The sequence below is a fragment of the Carassius auratus genome, chromosome 1 (genome assembly GCF_003368295.1).
Source record: "Carassius auratus strain Wakin chromosome 1, ASM336829v1, whole genome shotgun sequence".
Taxonomy (NCBI): domain Eukaryota; kingdom Metazoa; phylum Chordata; class Actinopteri; order Cypriniformes; family Cyprinidae; genus Carassius; species Carassius auratus.
This window is the reverse complement of record NC_039243.1, coordinates 10,007,064-10,025,961: the sequence shown is the minus strand read 5'-3', so window position 1 is coordinate 10,025,961 and position 18,898 is coordinate 10,007,064. Positions and strand designations below refer to the sequence as shown.

General features: G+C 39.0%; 2 protein-coding genes across 3 annotated transcripts in view; one reads left to right on the top strand and one right to left on the bottom strand.

Moving 5' to 3' along the window:
* Window positions 1–18,898, top strand: part of ctnna2 (catenin (cadherin-associated protein), alpha 2) — a 392,860-nt gene that overhangs the window by 253,396 nt on the left and 120,566 nt on the right. The gene's annotated exons all lie outside the window — the stretch shown is intronic.
* LOC113109638 (leucine-rich repeat transmembrane neuronal protein 1-like) lies at window positions 7,334–13,453 on the bottom strand. Of its 2 annotated transcripts, none has more exons than XM_026273342.1 (2): window positions 12,594–13,453; window positions 7,334–12,300 (listed from the first exon to the last, which is right to left on the bottom strand). In XM_026273342.1, the coding sequence occupies exon 2, from the start codon at window positions 12,291–12,293 to the stop codon at window positions 10,719–10,721; it is 1,575 nt and encodes a 524-aa protein (XP_026129127.1). In that variant the 5' UTR covers window positions 12,294–12,300; window positions 12,594–13,453; the 3' UTR covers window positions 7,334–10,718. The 2 variants fall into 2 exon arrangements, with proteins under 2 accessions (XP_026129127.1, XP_026129118.1); XM_026273333.1 differs by having other exon boundaries at window positions 7,334–12,449; window positions 12,594–13,452.

Here is an 18,898-nt window from a genome sequence, read left to right as displayed (position 1 = left end):
ATATATATATATATATTCAGTATTAGATTTTTTGATATTTTTATCACTCATGAGATGAACTAAAATGTTTAATAAACACAAGGGGAGCAGGATGTGTAGAAGATGTGCGGTCAAATTCTGTGTAAATTGGATTTTGTATGGACAAGATGCAAAGCAGTGTGGAGTGGCTCATCCAATCGAATTTCAAAAGCAAAACCATCCATTTCATAATCACCATCAGTGTCAAATCCCATTCAATTTCTCGTCACACACAGATCATACATGTCAAGCTATGTATATGTTTACATTTAGCCGCTTTCCTGGACTCCTGCCTTGGATCACATTATGGCTTGGCGCAGCACAGCACCAGTTTAATGTTATTATAGCAGACTGACTCATATAAGCTGACACTGACTGATCATGCTGCACAGTGTGGTCTCGCCCAATTCATCTGTTTTTAAAACAAACTCCCTTCATTTTATCTGCCACCTCTGAGCCCAGATAGCATGCTTATGCACTGATAAAGTGTGCTATGCTAAGAGTTTCCCCATTCATTAGTATTAGTTATTCCCCTTGGTCCGAAACCTGTTCAATATTTACACTAGAGAGGATAAACTGAGTTTTTCTGCAGGGGATGTTGGCTACACAGCAGACTGAAAGCCAAATGCATCCCACTGTCACACCAACCACGCATCTGGACCCGTCGCCTCCAGCATTCTTCGCACTGAAATACAGTAACCCTCAAAATGGGATGCCGAGGTGGATAGATAATCTCAGTGGGGTAAATATTCATTTGGGCAGTTTAGTTGGTAATTTGGACACAGGAAATGCAACTGAAAAAAAAAAAAAAAAAAAGATGTCCAGCACTGCCATTATTTAGAGTGCGGATGGGGCCGCTCTTTGCCTGAGTCTGCATTCATAAATCTCCTCTTGGCTCCATGAATGTAATCAGGTGCTTACAGAGGACACACACTGGCACAACACACTCCATCTCTCTTGTCAACAGCCGAGTCAACTATATGGAGGGGTGTGATGGGCGAAACTTGCGCTTTTGGAATCAAAAAAGGGGGGAGATGCATAAAGCAGAAACCTTTAGTTATCTTCCCACTCGGCCATTTTGAAACGCAGCAAAGCAGTGTTTTGCCATGCCATGTTTTGCAAAAGGAAGAGGACAGAGTTCAATGAGTGGGCAACAACAACAATTCTGTTCGTTGCTTATGGGTGCGTGTGTGTTGATCTTTTGAGCACACACAAATGTAGGCATAGACACTTGCATGAAACGTACAGTACAATCTGTCTAAACTACAGCACCACAGGTCTCTGACACCTCTTTATTCTGTTTTATCTTCACTCGCTGCATGTAGTTTCTCTCTCTCTCTCTCTCTCTCTCTCTCTCTCATTCTTTCACTGGTATGCAACCTGGTCACAAATGCATTTGAAGAATTGTCTTGTGATGTGCTGCTGTCTTTTGTCCATCTTTTGGCAGCATTTGTAAAGGTCTTACACATCTAATTAATCTGAAATGTCTGCATTTGTAGTAAACAAATAAACGAGAAAGTGAAAGGGATTGATTAGTGAATGTGCATTTCTGTGCATTTTATTATTATTACTAATTTCTGTATTTTTTTAATAAAAAAATGTTGTGTGTGTGTGTGTGTGTGTGCATATACATGTAGAAAAACCTTGAAATAAATATGAACTAAAGAAGAAAATAATCTTCAGCACATCATTGACCATGTTTCTTTTTCTTTTTCTTACTTTGTTTCTTTCTTTCTTTCTTTCTTTGCTTCCACCTCTACTTGCTGGTCTCTATCTGAATGTGTTTTCATCCCACAATCTTCTTATAGGTAAGTCCTTTATCTTTAAAATATCCCATCATGCTTAATGTGGCTTATTCCTGGATTCATGAATATTGAGAAACACTTGTTTGGAATATTTAAACTTTAATTAAGCAGTGTTTGACAAACAGACCATAATCAGGGTTAAATCTTGTATGTACTACAGTATATCAGGATAGTATGAAGTTATATATGGGTGTTACAGTATGCACCTTTGGATGATTTAAATTGGCTGATGATGGAGTTAGATGATTGGCTAATATTTAATGTTCAATTTTAAGTAATTTATAAAGTTTAAATCTAGTTTAAGTTCCCTAATTCACGAGTTCACATCTACGTATATTAATACCGTAAGTTTATGCGTATTTGGCGTGCTGTCCGGGTGGAGGGCTCCGAGCTCGGGATGTGGCCCGAACCCAGAGTACTCCCCCCGGTTGTGGTAAGAGTAGATGGATCTATAAGTGAGGAGAAATGGGGTGGAGGAGGGATGCTGAAACTGTCAATGAACAGAGATAGGTTCTGCTGTTATTTATACCTTGTCATGAGTTGATTACTGATTGGTCTCCACTTGTGTTAATCAGGTTAATGAACTGCGACTGTTCCTCCCGAACTTTGTTATAAAACAGCATTTAAATTGTTGCTGGTTTGCCTTCTCTTTAGTTGTTTGCTACTTTCATGTTTTGTGTTTGATAGTGAAGTTCCACCACAATAACTCTTTATACTGTTCATGAATGTTGAGCCGTCCAGTAGTTTTATAGAGTCAGTCCCATTCATTAGACAAACATAAATTATTTGATTATCTGGCACTGAAAGAATGAGAAAAAAGATGCAGGGTGTTTGACTTGGTTCAAGGTCTAAGTGATATAATCATATAGGCAGACATGTAATTCCTATCTCTCTTTATGTGGACATCTATCTGTGTTGACACTCACTACATAAGTGACTCTTTTTCACTTGAAATCTATTGCTTAAACTAGGGGGTTGGGGGGTTGTAGCTATCTTTATAAGAAAGGTATTAGCATGCTTTAATACACACAGAATTCATGTAAAATATTTAAAAGGTAAATACATAACATACAAGGGAGGCTTTCAGCTCAAACATCACATATTCTAAACATGTTCTGTATTTTATTTATCTAAACACTGCTTTCCTGCTGTTCAGTGACAGAGAGCTCATAAGTTATCTTTTTTGGCTTAATATACTAAAGTACTAAAAGTGTTGCTGAAACTAGTTTGGAATAATTGAAAGAAAAACAAAACAATTACATTTGTAAACATCAAACAAGTAATTGAATTAAAATGAAATTCTATATCTGTTAGTATACCTGTTAATTATTATTCATGCTTCAATTTTATTGACATCTGGCATTGCTAACATTTAGTTTTGTATTATTTAATCATTCATTCATTAATTTTTATTTTGCATTAGGTAGAGTATTAAATGTATGTTGCATAAAATACCTATCATTTATTGAACCATCCCCCCCCCCCATTTAACCAGTAGTCAACTGGATAAACAGGCTTTTTTTTTTTTCTTCTGTAGCCTTCATTGTCCTTCTCAACACAATCAAGATTCCTTATGCTTCTCTTCTAATCCCATTTTTGCACAGCATCTTTAATATCCCGTGGGGCAGAGGAATTACAGCGGAAATTACTGCTCTGCAAGATTTCTTTTTCATCCTGTCAGGGCAGAGAGTGTTCAGCTGTTCAAATACAGATATCAGGTGTTTTTTTTTTTTTGTTTTTTTTTGCCATATTGAATCTCATAACCCACCATTGGTACTCAGATACAGAAGAGATACATTTATGTAATTGGCACAAAATAGATAAATCAGCATTGAATAACCTTGAATATAGCAATTAGCAGAGTCCAGCAGGTATAGGAAGTGGGATGCATCGTCCATCGCCGATATCTGACAGACATCACGTCTTCAGCTGACGTCGTGATTATACCCCTAATTAAAAACATCCTAATTAATCACACTAGCCTTCATCACCCAGTGCTATGCATGCTACACAAAACACACAATACACAAAAACAGCAACAAAATTCAAAATGATTTGAATAATAAATATATAACAATAAAATTAAAATAGTTCTAAATAAACGTGATGTGTAGTAGCCAAGTATGGTGTCCCAAACTTGGAATTTGTGCTCTGTTATTAATCCATTCAAGTGCACACACACAGTAGTGAGTAGTGAACTACACACACACTGTGAACACACACCCCGGAGCAGTGGGCAGCCATGTGCTGTGGCGCCTGGGGAGCAGTTGGGGGTTCCGTGCTTTGCTCAAGGGTCTCACCCAAGCGCCAACTTCCCGCTCTCTCTTGTGAACCCCATACGGAAGTGACTTAAACTGTAATTCGTCAACTGGCCACAAGAGAGTGGCTGCAAAAGGGTGTCAGTCCCATGTTAAAATGCCCAACTTTGCAGCAGAAAAAAACATATTTACAGCCTGGTTAAAAATAAATATATATCAGGTCTCTATAGCTAATTCTGCATTTCATGACAACTGTGAGGGCGTTACACTCATTAAACTCATCCGTTTAAATTATATGAAGCTTTAAAGTTCTTCACGATTAAGGGCGTGGCCACTTGAGTAACAGGTGGATTGCTGCTTTTGTCACCGCTGTCAAGCTAGGTGGGCGGGCCTTCAGCAACCAGCCCCCGCCTTTTTGCCCATTTTCGATTATCCGGGAGTGATACTCAGTGACGCGCTGCCAAGATGGCGACTGCCGCCTCCGCCCACTTTTGACTTCAAAAACTCTCTTCGGAAACCAATGGGTGATGTCACGGACACTACGTCCATGTCTTTATACAGTATATGGTCTCACCTCAGTCGTGGTATTAAAGGTGGAAGAGAGTACGCAAACCCGCAACCTTTGGGTTACAAGTCCGACTCTCTAACCATTAACCAACACTCCTTAGGCACAGGAATACTTCACATTCTGCGTTCTGTTCCGTCTTGTGCCAAGCTGCAACCGCACAGCTTATAAAGTGTACTCAACTGCAGATGAGCGTGGACGGACGAGATTGACACATACACAGTATCAGCTATTTAACTCGCTCTGTCTCATCATTCACCGGGCCACTTCTGATGAAAATGTTCTGAATATTGAAAATTGCTAGTTGCTAGGTAACCACGCATTCCATCCATCTCATAATTATACAAAATGCTAATTAGAGAGCTGCATGGATGACGCATTTTTGTAGGCAAAAACCCAGAAATGAGTTAGCATTTTAGATAGCTCAAGGTTGATTAAACTGAAGTCAGGGTTTTTTTTTTTTTTTTTTTTTTTTTGCCTGTAATAACATTTCTGTTTAACACAAGTCTAGATATGTTCACATTTTATTCAATGCCATAAAATCAGTAGTACCCTAGGTGATGCCAAATGGCTCAATTGGACTACAGAGGTTGTCTGGGACATTAAACATCATCACACGAAACAGCAAAACTCATCTACTCACTAATCTACATTCACAGCCTTGTTGTGCTTATAATTGCACTCTTTCTTCCACTCAAGAATTCAAGAAAAATGTCACGCGGCTGTGCTGTAGTTTGTTTATAGCCAGTTTTAGCTTTTTACTTCTGCCATTTGAAATTAGGCTTCAGAATTCATAAAAGTTGCTTTCTGTATAAAGATTTGTGAAGATTAATGTGCTGAACTAAAGATGTAAGGGGAAAATCCTGTTGAGTTTTTAGGGAGAGAACCAGGGTGATGTGAACTTCTGGGTTGGCCTCTAAACATGCGTCATCACTGCGGCACTCAATTTGTTTTTAAAGGAAGCATAAGCTTAGTTTGGAGTTTAGAGTTGTCGCTTTAAGAATACAGAAGGAGAGAGAAATAGAGAGGGACAGAGACAAAGGTTACCGATCCTCTTGATTGTTCCACATCTCTCTCTAGCTTTACTCACAGTAACAGAAGTATAGATACAGACTGCAGTGTATTATATGGTCTGATCTCTACAGTGGCCTCTCTCTCATGGTAATCATCAAAACTGCTCTCATGTAGCTCTGTCTCTCAAGGCTTTCTGGGAAAAGTCACTGCCAGGGTCGGCAAATAAGAATTTCTGTTTTCTCACGTTTCAGATATTTTTTACATATCTGCATAATTGGGGAACAGAGAACTATGCGCTGGGTCCGACCCATGAGATATTTCGCAAACTTGCAGAAAATAACAGTCGGCATTGTTTCCACTCTACGACTGTGTGCTCAGTTCAGTGCCACAAATGCGAGAGCAGATGTTGCTGAACATTAGCCCTGAGCATTACCATTCAACCATATGATATATAACTTTAAATGGTGTGTAATGCCATATTATTCATTAATGTAATGCCCATTGGGCCGTTTACACTGGGTATGACTTAAATTGTAACTGCAACAGCCTCTCTCTCTCCTTTATTTTTTCTTTATTTTATAAAGCACGTTGATGTATGTCCTCTTCCCACTCATTTCAGAATCACTTAATGTGTTAATAAAGACATGGGTGTATAGTATGTCTGCTTAAGCATTGAAAGCCATGCAAATTAGATTTATCTGACATTATATACATTTATTATATATAGCAATTTTAATGATTTTGTTACATTGAAAATGGCACAATGCCCCAGGGGCGGCAGTTAATGTGACGCCAGTGATGCAGATGCACATATAAGAATGATGATGATGATGGTAATTATAACGATGAGTTGGAGGATTATAAAGCCGTCTCGCTCCGTTTACTCACATTCCAGTAAAAGCAAGTTCTTTACTACATCTTATATTATCTTATATATTGCAAATAATAAGGATGATATCGACTTGAATACATTTATGAGTCACAGAGGGAAGCAACAGTCAATTCTTGTGTCGATTCTTAATGGTGTCTTCTAGAGGCTGGGTCAGTCCTTTGCGTTTTGGCAGAGTATCTGTTTATGTGTGGGTGTTTTATTATGCGAGACCAGAGGCGAGGAAAGGCACATAGGGACATTCAATCAACACTGAGAGACAGCAAGCAAGGTTAATTAATTTGTTAAGCATCTGGTGCTCTTTCAAGAGACTCTGATGAAATATCTGCATTTTAAGCATGCTGATACTGTGACACTTAATCCGGTTTTCCCATAGCACTGACCTTCTACGGGTTTATGCAAGCCATTCCTTATTTCTTATGAAATGCAATCTGTTTGTTTGATATTCGAGGAAATTAGGAAACGTGTTCTGGATTGATAGGTAGCTGATACTAGCTTTGCTAGATACTAATACTCAAGACTAAGCATTTTTACATACCTAGCACAACGTTAAATGCTAGGTTTAATGGGATTTTCTAGTGATTTATTTAAGTAAAATGTTTCTCTTGAGTACTTTCTCCTAAAATTGATTAGGAAAAAGTACTTGGGAAAAATGAAAGAAATCAAGCTAAAGTAAACATTCAAATTCAATCTTCCAAAATATTTATAAAAACTACAATAGTATCTCACTTATACTGAAATAACACTCATCTAAGCATAGTTTGTGAATGTTGTTCTCTTCATAAGTTAAATAGTTTTTCGTTTTTTCTTTTTTTCTTTTCTATAGTCTTGTAACACTGTGGTCACACTGTTTGATTTAAAGTGCACACTTAAATCTGTGAGATTAATCCGATTATTTGCTTTGATTGACCCACATGATTTGCATAGAATTTGTTTTAGCTCTTGTAGTTGTTTGTAGCATCTTGTAATTTTGCTTTGTTTACCACTGTTGACCCTCTTTAACTCAGTGCTGTACAACACCATAGTACTCACTTGAGATCTCCATATTCAGCTGCTACTTGTATACTCCATGCACACACATACACACACATGGACGCTCAGGCTAACAAGGTCAAAAGCTAATGTCTTGCCCCCTACCGCTTGGCACAACTACTTTCCCACAGATCCAAAGGCTCGCTCCTGCTTGAATTCATGTCTAGTGATTGACCATTTCTTTTCTGATAGTACTGGGCATCTAGCCAAGTTCTCCACATACTAATTAGCCAAAATATTAATAAAAGATTGTTGTATAAATAAACCATATTCCCCCAACCCCCAACATCCCCTATCTTTCTCTCTGTCAACACTAACACAAGATTATTTATTTAATTTATTTTTGCCTGGAAAAGTTACAAGCGAGAAAGTCTGTAATTGGCTAAAAGCTATCCGTATCGATCTACCTCAAGCCTCGTCAATAACGGTATTAATTATTAGAGTTAATTGTCAGAGCAGTAACTCTAGTTAGAGTTTGAGGGCAGAAGGGTTTGTAAGCCACATAAGGAGGAGGAGAAAGCCTCAGATTAAACGAAATCTCCCGCCACTTCAAATATTCATTTCCTTCCTGAAGAAAAAATGGTAAATAATAATAATTAAGGGGAAAGGGATTTCAAAACAACTCCCAGCAGCGCCAAGATGAAATGACAAACATGCAATATTGATACAAAACAAGCTAGAAGGACTAAAAATAGGCCACGGAAGCGCTTTGATTGGAGGGATGGCTTAGATTCATTCAGCGTGAGAAAAGAGATGGGTGAATGTAATCAAAAACTCGCTTTTCGTCTCCATTGTTTCCCCTGTTGCCTCGTCGCTGATACGGTCAACAGCTATTGTTAGTGAAAGGCACATTTTTGTTTTCCACAATCCATCCACCTGTTTCGAGAAGAGAATCATGAAAAGCTACATTTTCTTTCTTTTTTTCTCTTTGCCGGCCATGCATGGAACATTGCTGTCATTTCAACATCATGTTGATTCTAGGAATCTGTCACGCAGTCAAGTAGACAATCCTTTAAATTGTACATATTTAGGGGTTTGCTTCAAAATATGTCATGAACAGTATCCTTCTTTAAATGATAAACGGGATGGAAAAGATCGTAGTCCAAGGAGTGTCAGACCGTTAATGTCTTCACCTGACAGAAAACAAGCATAAACAGCAAAATAAATAAATATCAGCATGACTAGATTAATCAGAAAAGGGCGAAGCGTGTCACATTGCGTATGATTTACAACAGTAGGAATACATTTTATTGGTTTAGCTTAGCTTAGCTTCATATGCGCATCAAATACAGTGCTGAAAATAGAACAGTTTCATATAAAGTATTAAAGGATTCAAAGGGGCCGGGACTTTGGAATTTATAATAAAACCGTTTGATTTGATTGTAAAAATACTTGCTCAGCCTTGCATTGTCCCTTTAAGGCATATCCCAGTCATACATGACAAATGAATACTTCACACATGCAGCTGGTCAGAACACACTCAATTCCACCTTTTCAGGAGATGACACAAAACCTAAATCACACCCACGTAAATGGTCAAATTTAAATGCGTACACATACATGCACACTTACACTCACATTCACACACAAATACACACGTAGTGCCTCACACACACCATATTCACAGTGGCATGTCCCCTATGCTTACTAAAAAAATCAATCATTATAACTAGTGTTGTGTTGACTCACAAAGTGAGATTTCCCATTTTAGGATAAGTCTGCTTTTGCTGTTTAGTCCAAATAATTTTTTACTGTGGTGGTAATCCTGAGCTGAGCTTAGAGAATGCATATAGAAAAGCAACAGGCATATACATGAGCACACACAAAGCCGGGGCAAGAGAAATTCAAGATCTTGTTACTGCGGTATCTCGTTTTTCTCTACTGCTGGTATGAACACTAGGGAGCAGACTGTACCTTTTCCTCAGAGGCCCTGAGCTTTTACCAGCGCAGTAGCCACTGATGTGGGGCGAGCACGATCTAACAATCCATCAGGGTGATCACTCACACAATAACAATGGCTTACCCCAGGACATCATTTAAAATAATGTCACACTTAAATAAGCATCTAGAATTTGCAAAAAAAAAAAAAAAAAAAGGATCACACCCATTTCAAGTACATTTAGATTTAAATGTTTAAAGCCGCCATTCACTTCTTTAACCCCTTGGTTGAGGCTCGTTTTATGTGATGTCTGTGGAAGCAGTGAATGGAATTAAGGTCTTAGACACTCCTTGCCTTGTTTATTTGTACAGCATACAGTTGTTTGACTTTATCACGTGAGATCCAATCATACCGCATTAGCCTTCTTTGTTTTTGCTAATTTGCTTAATCTATTCAGGATAGGTACAAGGGGGACAACTGCAACAGCTATAACAATCAAGCTTTGCACAGTGATTATATCTCGGGTAGAGACGAGGAGATCTGAACCTTTGACTGAGGCTTAACATTTCAAATAAAGTAAAGCACTCTGAAACAGGCCTGCTTATTTACATCCTGCAATAGTGCAGAGGTCTCTGAACGTCTTTCAATCACAGACATAAAAAAAGAAAGAAAAAAAAGCAGCCCTCCAACTCGCCTGCAAAAATGAGTACTGTAAATTGCAATTCATTTATTTAAACATTTGTATTTTCCTCTTTTTTTTCCATAGATTACAAAAGAAATAAGATAACATCTTGCATTTTATCCCCACTCCTGCATTTCTGCTGTTAACATATTTTACATATAATCTTTTTTAAGGGTTTATTTGTTTTGTTGTTTTCCTCTACAGTTTTGTATGTTTGTTACCACAGTAAAAATGTTGTTCTGGGTGTCCTTGATACCTTTTGAAAGTCCTATAATATCCTGAAGTAGAAAGACACATTAAAGCTCAAATATCCACTCTTCGTAAGAGAAGCCAGGACAGGTCAACATAATTATTCCACATCTTTTGCATCAAGTACATAGGTGTTAGTGTCAAATCTCCCACAAGGCTTTGAGGCCGTTGAAATCAGCACTAAATCCCTGTTTTTAGTCCATTTAGACTTGAGAAATGTTAGTTTCCTCCTAAAAGCACAGCAAAATGAGGTGCCAAGTTAACTTGTGTTCCATATCCATTCAAACTTTGAAACCACTGATTTTTAAAAATGACATGGGTGGGATATCACACCTCACACTCTCGAGATGTCTGCTGCTGGCATGTGCAAGGGCCATACTCGTTGATGATGACAAGACCCCCCTCAATATGGTTGGGTTTGTAGTCAACGTAGTACTCAGATGCAGACGTTGTAGCCATCTGCTGCATGGTCTGCTTCTGCTTCTGCTTGCGGCGCTGGCTGGTGAAGCACTGCCTTAACTGCCTGATGCCTGCTGGGAAACATTTCCAGGACACATAGAGCATGAGAACCATGATCAGGAAGGAGAAAATGAGGGCCATGGTGCCTGTCACCACCTTATGAATCTGCATGGTACTCTCCAGGTCATCAGCAGATGCAGTCACCGTTAAGGAGTTGGTGACCACTTCCCCGCCCTCCACGTCCTGCAGGTCATAGGGATTTCTTGTTGGCCCATCATATATGAAGCCCCTGGCGCGGTATCGGGTAGCGGTGAATGTCTGTGTTGTTGCTTCTACATTGTCCTCGCATAACTGGAAAGCATAGACGGCATCCAGTATGTCCTCACCCTGTGCAATGTCCGGGCTGGCGCACAACAGGCCACTGTCACGTTGTCCCTGGAAGTTGCTAAGCCAGGAAGCCAGGGCACAGACATTCCTGCTGCATTCCCAGTCATTACCTGTCAGAGTGATACTGCTCAGGGATGTCCACGAGTCCAAAATTCTCTGATCTATGTAAGTCAGTTTATTGGAGTCCAGCATAAGAGTATTAAGGTTGGGTACACTCTCGAACACATGTGGTTCAATGTACTCAATCTCATTGTTGGAGAAGTCAATCTTCTCCAAATGGTCCCAGGTCCAGTCAAGGGTGCTGACCACAATGGTGGCCTTGTTGTTGCGCATGTAGAGGGTCCGTAGGGATATGAGACGGGGGAAATGGGCCAGATTAACTTTCACCAACTCATTGTGCTCCAGATGCAGCTCAGTGAGCTTGAAGAGTCCGGCAAATGAATTACGTGCCAGGCTCTGCAGCTGGTTATAACCCAGATCCAGGAATTGCATGCTCCTGCAATCCTGGAAAATCCGCACTGGGATGAATTTAAGGGCATTGTAGCGCAAATGTAAATTGGTAAGCTTCCTAAGACCATGGAAAAGGTCTGGCTCCAAGGATTGAAGTCTGTTATAGGATAAATCCAATATTCGCAGGTTGGGCAGAGGTCTGAAGGTCCCGTTTGGCAGGCTCTCTATCCGGTTGGTATTCAGATCCAACTCTTTTACCCTTCTCAGCCTCTCGAAGGCGTTCTCCTCCACAATCTCAATATTGTTATGATCCAAGTAGAGCCAGGTAAGCTGTGAGAGGCCAACAAAGTCCGCTTCCCGCAGCTCAGATATGTTATTCTCGCGCAGGGACAAACCAATGGCACTGCTCAGGTTTTGGGGGATGTCAGTCAGGTTGAGCCCTTCGCAGTACAATAGCTTGTTGTCACATCGGCACGGCCTTGGACAGCTCCCTCCCACCAATGGAACTATTTTCAGAACAATGCCCAGGGAGCAGAGTATTAGCCCTGGGGGCTTTCTTAGTGGCCACTTTAGGTACAGACCAATTAGGAGGAAATCCATTAGCATGAATATCCTGCAGTGTCGTAGAGAAAAAGTCCATTGAATCTTTCAGATCGTGGTCATTTTAACATTTTGTGATTTGTTACTCCCCAAGTCTTTTCAGTTGATATGTATTTATAGAGGATATGGATGGGGATTTGTTACTTAAAGAATCAAGAAATCCTGCCACATTGAAAGGAGAAGAGTGACAGCATATAAACGACAAGTCACTTTGCTCATGTTAGATCAGAGAAAGGAACAGAGAGATGAAGGTACAAAAAATGCGCTCCTCAAGAATCAATCTCACATGAAAGGATGCCTACTCACCCCTTTCCAGAGGCTGACAACCTCTATTCAGTTGATCCCTTTGTGTCGACGCTAATTATGTGTGAAACTAAAAAGACTCCAGTGTGGTACAAATTCAGCCCCCCCTCCTTTTCATCGGACACCAGATCCTGGCAGACTTACAATGTCTTAGTTCTCCTCGTGTGAAAGAGCCAAAAAGAGAGCGAATCTAAGTGGCATTCAGCAGACTGGTAGGAAGTGCAAGTTTCCCGGGCTGCATGCATGAGCGCTGTCCTCTCGCCGCGACTCCTCTGCATTGACTGTTGCGCTGATCTGTGGGAGAGACGAGTGGGGGAAAACACGCACGAAGGAGGGAATAATCCACTCCAAACTCTCACTCTCCCTCTTTTCCTCCCTTCTTGTCAAAGACTCCCGATCTGTCGTCGCAAATCACCATCCATAACCTAAAGTGATCACTGACCTGCACAATGTACATTGATTGAAGCTCGTTGGCATTCTGTCAGTTGTCGTTTCTTCACAATTATGCAAAACCTGTGTGATCTGCATCATATAGCTCTACATTTCTTTTCCCTGTCCCTTTTGATTTTTTTTTTTTATATAGTAGTGATATCCAAAGATAATTGATGGTAGTGTGTCTAATAAGACTCAAATCTTCAGCAAAGTCTTCTTTGTATGAAGCTCATTTCCTGTGGGCTGCGGAGGCTGTAGATGCTGAGGCTGAAGGCAGGCGCGGTGTATGGGGAGGAGAGAGATGCTCGATCCCTTGCAGCAGACTAGTGCACTGGCAGTGCATGCAGAAACACCTTCTGTTCACTGAGTGTCGTAAGCCACTCACAATTCAGCCCAGGCGCGCTCTCTCCCTCTCTCTTTCTCTATCTCCCTCCCACCCTCCACCTCCTCCTGCTGCTCTTCTGCTCACCCCTTTTTTTCTTCAATGCTCCCTCTCTTTTTCTTTCTTCCATTCTTTCCCGCTCTCTCTTTTCGGTGCCTGAGACAATTTGATATTTAAGAGAGGCTGGGCTTAAACTATTGTTTAAATGAAGCACATAACTGAAACATTAACCCCCCTCCCCCCCAACACACACACACACACTCTCCCTCACTTCCTAAATGAATTGGAACACGGTATCTATCTGCCAAGGTCTACCGTCAGTAGTACATGGTTTACTTGTTATTACAGATTAATATCCTTCTAATGACTTAAGCAGTGTGTTAGATCCCTGTGGTTTGATTTGTTGAGTATTATTATTATTATTATTATTATTATTATTATTATTATTATTATTATTAATTATTATTTTACCTGTTATTATAGGCAGAGCACATGGTGGCCAGCACTCAAAAGGATGTCTGCTTACTCAATAGAAAATTGAATATATAAATGATTATCATGACATACTACATTTTCTATTTTATGAGCTAGGTATTATTATTTTATTTTTTTACATTTTCAATGAATTTCAACAACATTCTGTTTTCTTAAATCTAGATATGTATTATAACTTGTTGTTTTTATTTTATTTTATTTTTTATTTGATAACATCTTGTCACTATATGAGTTCCAATTGCTAGTTACTCTTGCTAGCCAATGAGCTAACCTAAACCAATTCTGATACGGTCTCTGAGTGAGATTAATGTGTTTTTTGCCAGACTCCAATCGAACCATCAGAGTGAGTTCAAAATGGCATTGTAGTGTAAGCATTGCCTTTTCAGGCTGTTAGGTTGTTGAAAAATGAGCTTGTGCGCAGCGAGCATGGTAATGGCATCATGCACCATATGTCATAGCAGTTAGATGGTAGTGCACATAAGCTCAGATATAGTCCACGGCATGGCTACTCCCTTTTCCTCCTCCTCATGCCCTAGCCCCACCCTCACATGCCCTCACTGGCCTAGTCTTAAACCCGAATCACAACATTTACATTTCATAATGCCGCCTACCTGAGCTTGTTTATCACAGCCATTTTCAAGTCTCGCCATCCAATTGGAATACAGATATCATCTGATGCCACTTAGCCAGTCTTACATAAATATTCTGATCAGGAGCCTTGGTGCAGTGCACCGCGGATTGCAGTCCCCATGCTTGTCATTTCATTCCAATTAATTTTCAAGGACAATGAGCTGTGAAGATCCTGTACATGAATGTAGCATTCATGTGTTGGTTTGCCTGCTTTCTGATGGCTTCCCTAATTTTAAAATCAGCCTTTTCCTTTGCTTAGCATGCTGTGAAATATGAATTAATGTCATGTTGAAAATATGCCACACATAGTCTCCTTAGTCCGCTAATTGCAACAGGAGTCTGCAAACAAGAGCAAGTGAACAGATTACCTTAACTCATGACTTAAACTCTCTCTCTCTCTCTATATATATGTCAAAGGTTGTGAGATTTTATTAATGATGGAGTATAATATGGGTTTCAATTTTACACAAATACAAAATATTATTTATTTATTTATTTATTTATTTATTTATTTATTCAGAGCACAGTTGTGTCTATATTGTACACCCCATGCAAATTATAGTGATTAGATTAATATCGAAGGTACCTTGTGATATGATTCTTCTTCATTTCCATACTTAATAGAGATGACATGAACAAAGGAGGTGGACCTGAAAATATTCAGAGCATCAATTAGATGTGCATTGTGTTTATGCGTTATACACCTAAATCAATATCCTGTTATGTTCAATGGTAATGTCTTCTGCTTCATTAAGTGTTTAACCACAGATTCCGGTATCCGGTGGAACTCAGTCATTAAAAAGTCCACCGTAGCTCTCCTGCAATTATTATGTATACACGTTCTGCCCTGTCCTGATGAGACTTAAAATGGCCACATTTGCCAGCCGGAGTACAGCATTTAGTGACGTGTTCAATCAATGGCTCTGCTCTGGATTAGTAGTCCTGTCAGTGAGATCTACCCACCCGTCTCAGTCATGCTGCAGAGATTTCCATGAAGACCTGCACACAGTTACTACTATCCCTGACCAGGGGAAGCATTGCTTTGAAATTACTGGTCTTTTTACACTTTCTCTGCCATCTTGGATAATAGACTACTGCAGAAAAAAATAACTAAAAATTTTCCCAAGGGCCTTACACCATAGGCCTATTCTCAGATGAGAATAAAAGAGTCACTTTTCTCAGTGGGCCATTTGGACACTGTGAATCATTAAAGGAATGTGGAAGTCTCTGTGGTAACTATGAGAACTCCTGAATGATCCTCCTTTCTGCTCATCGGGCCATTGTAGTGGTTTAGGATTGTAGGCCCTCATTAATGCAAGTGGGATACTCTAAAGTTGTCAGAACAAAACATTATGGGGAATAATCACACCTCTCTCTTTCCGTCTTTGCCTTTCAATTAATTCTTTGTTCTTAGCTGAAGACATTTTCACTAGACCTGTACGGAATATGCACACAAAGATGAAAACTAAGTGGATTTGGGAGGAACCTGAACTTTTGCCATTAATAAATTTTTTTTTATTTTTTTTATTTTTTTTATTTATTTTTTATCATTTAATTCTTTATTATTTATAAACTTGTTTCCTCATGGGGACCTAAAAAATATCCCCACAATACAAATGTACTGGTATTACTATACTTGTGGGGACATATGGTCCCCATTACATGGTTAATACCACACATATAAGAAGTATGAATATTATGTATAGTCTGCTATATATTCCGCTTAGATGATACGAATGTAATCACTTTTAAAAACAAACATCATTATTGTGAAGATCCAGAAGCCTTTGCTTCTAAGCCCCATTCTCTAGCTGGTCCCTGCCCCGAGGCTAAAGGCTTATTGATTAGCCTCTCTAAGCAACTCCATTTCCACTGAGAGGTTCTTTAGGTGAACCACAGCTGATGCTTCCTTACCAAGATACTTTGGTGGGATAAAATGTTGTAGTGCTCATTCAACAGAGCCACACTTCAGATCTTTGTGTTTCACCAAGAGAACAGCCTGCTATGCTGCCTCAAGTTGCAGCCTGGTATTTGCTATCATATTATTTAATTAATTATAATCATAAATACACTGGTCTGTTGCACAAATTGTTTTACCATTTACTGCAATTTGTTACACTTCTAGTTATTTACCAGTAGCAGCAAATTAATACAATTATTGCACATTGAAAGAAAATAGCTTTCTTCTGTGTTGCAAAATAATGTATTATAAAATATAGTTTCAATCAGTGAATTGCATTGCAAAAAGTTGACTTTTGGAACAAGACTTTTGGAACTGATTGAGATATGATTGATTTGTTTAAAGATGTACTCCATACTGTAAGTTCTGTCTCTTTGCCTCCTTCTCTGTTTGCAATTACAGCTGTTTGCAGAATTATGTTCCTTGTGTGGGTGCCGGCAGAGCTCCTGCGCGGATGAAACTAATGTTTTGAGGAGTATGTATGGATGTCATTCACTGCACTGGTGTGGATCCTGTACTTCATAATCACAGATTCTAGCCTGCATCTTGGAATATAACCCAAATAATACTTTTCACTGGATATCGTTATCTGAACAAGTAACAAGTCATGTTTGTTCTGGGAAACTGAGGAGAAAAGCATTACATTAAATCACACTGCAGACCAATAAATCAAACAATCAGTTAGCTCATATCACATCAAACCATGCAAATTATTATTCACCTGCAGGATCCTCACATGCGATAGCTTAGTTAGCCAGGAACACTTCTTTATGTTTACAGACATGACGTTATGACGTGGCAGCATGCTCAAATTTCTCACGAATACTTACCAGTACCACTCAAATTAGAAAACATTATTATAGACTAACTGTTGTGAATCAGGCTAAAGTAAGGCGATAGTTTTGAACACTGGATATGTACTTGCTCAAATATAGATTTTGGATCATTTTTAACCAAAAAAAGTTACAGATTTCAGCTTTAACCATCTGAGGTCTAAGGGTATTTTTGGGGCCTGGAGAAGTTTTGTCATGCCTTGGCATTTGTGCTTTTTTCAGTTGCTTATAAACGTCTAAATAGCTTAAGTCTTATATCACTGTAATCAGCACAAACTGGGCTATGATAATATGTGAGCAGCATGTATGTACATGATTTTGTCTTCGAGATTAAAAAAAAAAAAATGTTATGTGTGGTTAGTGAAAAACTGAAAATGTTAAATCACTTGAATAAGGCCATAAAACACATATAGAACAATGGTTCCCAGGACTTTTGAGAACTGGAGCTTGTATCCTAGAATTGTTCTTTCTAAATTATGTGAAAATCATCTTATTTTCTCACTCACAGAAAACAATATATTGATTACAATTTTCTAAGACACTTTTTGTTTGTAAAAGTCATATGCAAGTAGGCGTCAACTATCATGAGTTACAAGAAAGAATGTAAGGAAAAAATAAATGTATATAATTTTATGTTTGTAGTTTATTTAGACTATATTTAGTTATCCCACAACATAATTTAATATAGTAAAGGCTAAAATAAAGTCTTGATCTTGTGTTGGGGGTGTACAGTACTAAAATGTGCTCTCCTGCTTGTTGGTTTGAAAAACGCATTCTTTTTCACATAATTTACATTATTACAATACCTTTCTCCCCAGCCAATTTAAACAGCTCGATTAGTTCCGGGTTTAAAGCACTATATAATTAAAGGTGATTGATGTAGGCCCGCCGTCTGAAAAACCAAATGTGTTGTGATTGGTTAGCTGTCCCAATGTGTTGTGATTGGCTGTTTCAGTACTGCCCTGCCCCTTGCCAAAACAGCCAATTCTGTCTGTTCCGGCATAGTTGAGGATGGCATCAATATTGTTTTATGAAATTAAGCCAGAATCAGACCTGGAAGATCTTGCAGAACCTTTACACGCATGGATATTGCAAGACATATTAGAGTGGTAATGTTTTTTTTTGTTTGTTTTTTTTTTTTGGCTGAATGACATTTTACATAGGATGTCAACAACCGCTTAAAAACAACTGCATTTACTATTTACAGATAAGTGCAACGGTAACATGTATTACATGGCAGAAACGGCATTCATCTTATACTTTGAAACGTAAATAACACAAACAACAACAAATACAGCAGCAACCTGGCTGTGATGCACTTACAGCAGATCATCCTGATGAAGTGGGAAATGCTCTGTCTTACAGCAAAAGCTTTTTGGCGAAACTAGTACTGTACTCCCTTTGAAACTTTACGCTACAGCAGCACTTCTTTTTTGTTGTCATTGTCTTGATCTGATACACTCAACCAAGCGTTCGTACCATGACCTCGCCCTCCCCTACCCCCAACCATTAGAAATTTCCGTATGCGGGAATTATTTTAATGATATTTAAAAGGGCCTCTTTGTGACATCACAAA

Coding starts and splice junctions, on each gene's coding strand:
- LOC113109638 (XM_026273342.1), bottom strand. CDS start 12,293: ATGCTAATGGATTTCCTCCTAATTGGTCTGTACCTAAAGTGGCCACTA.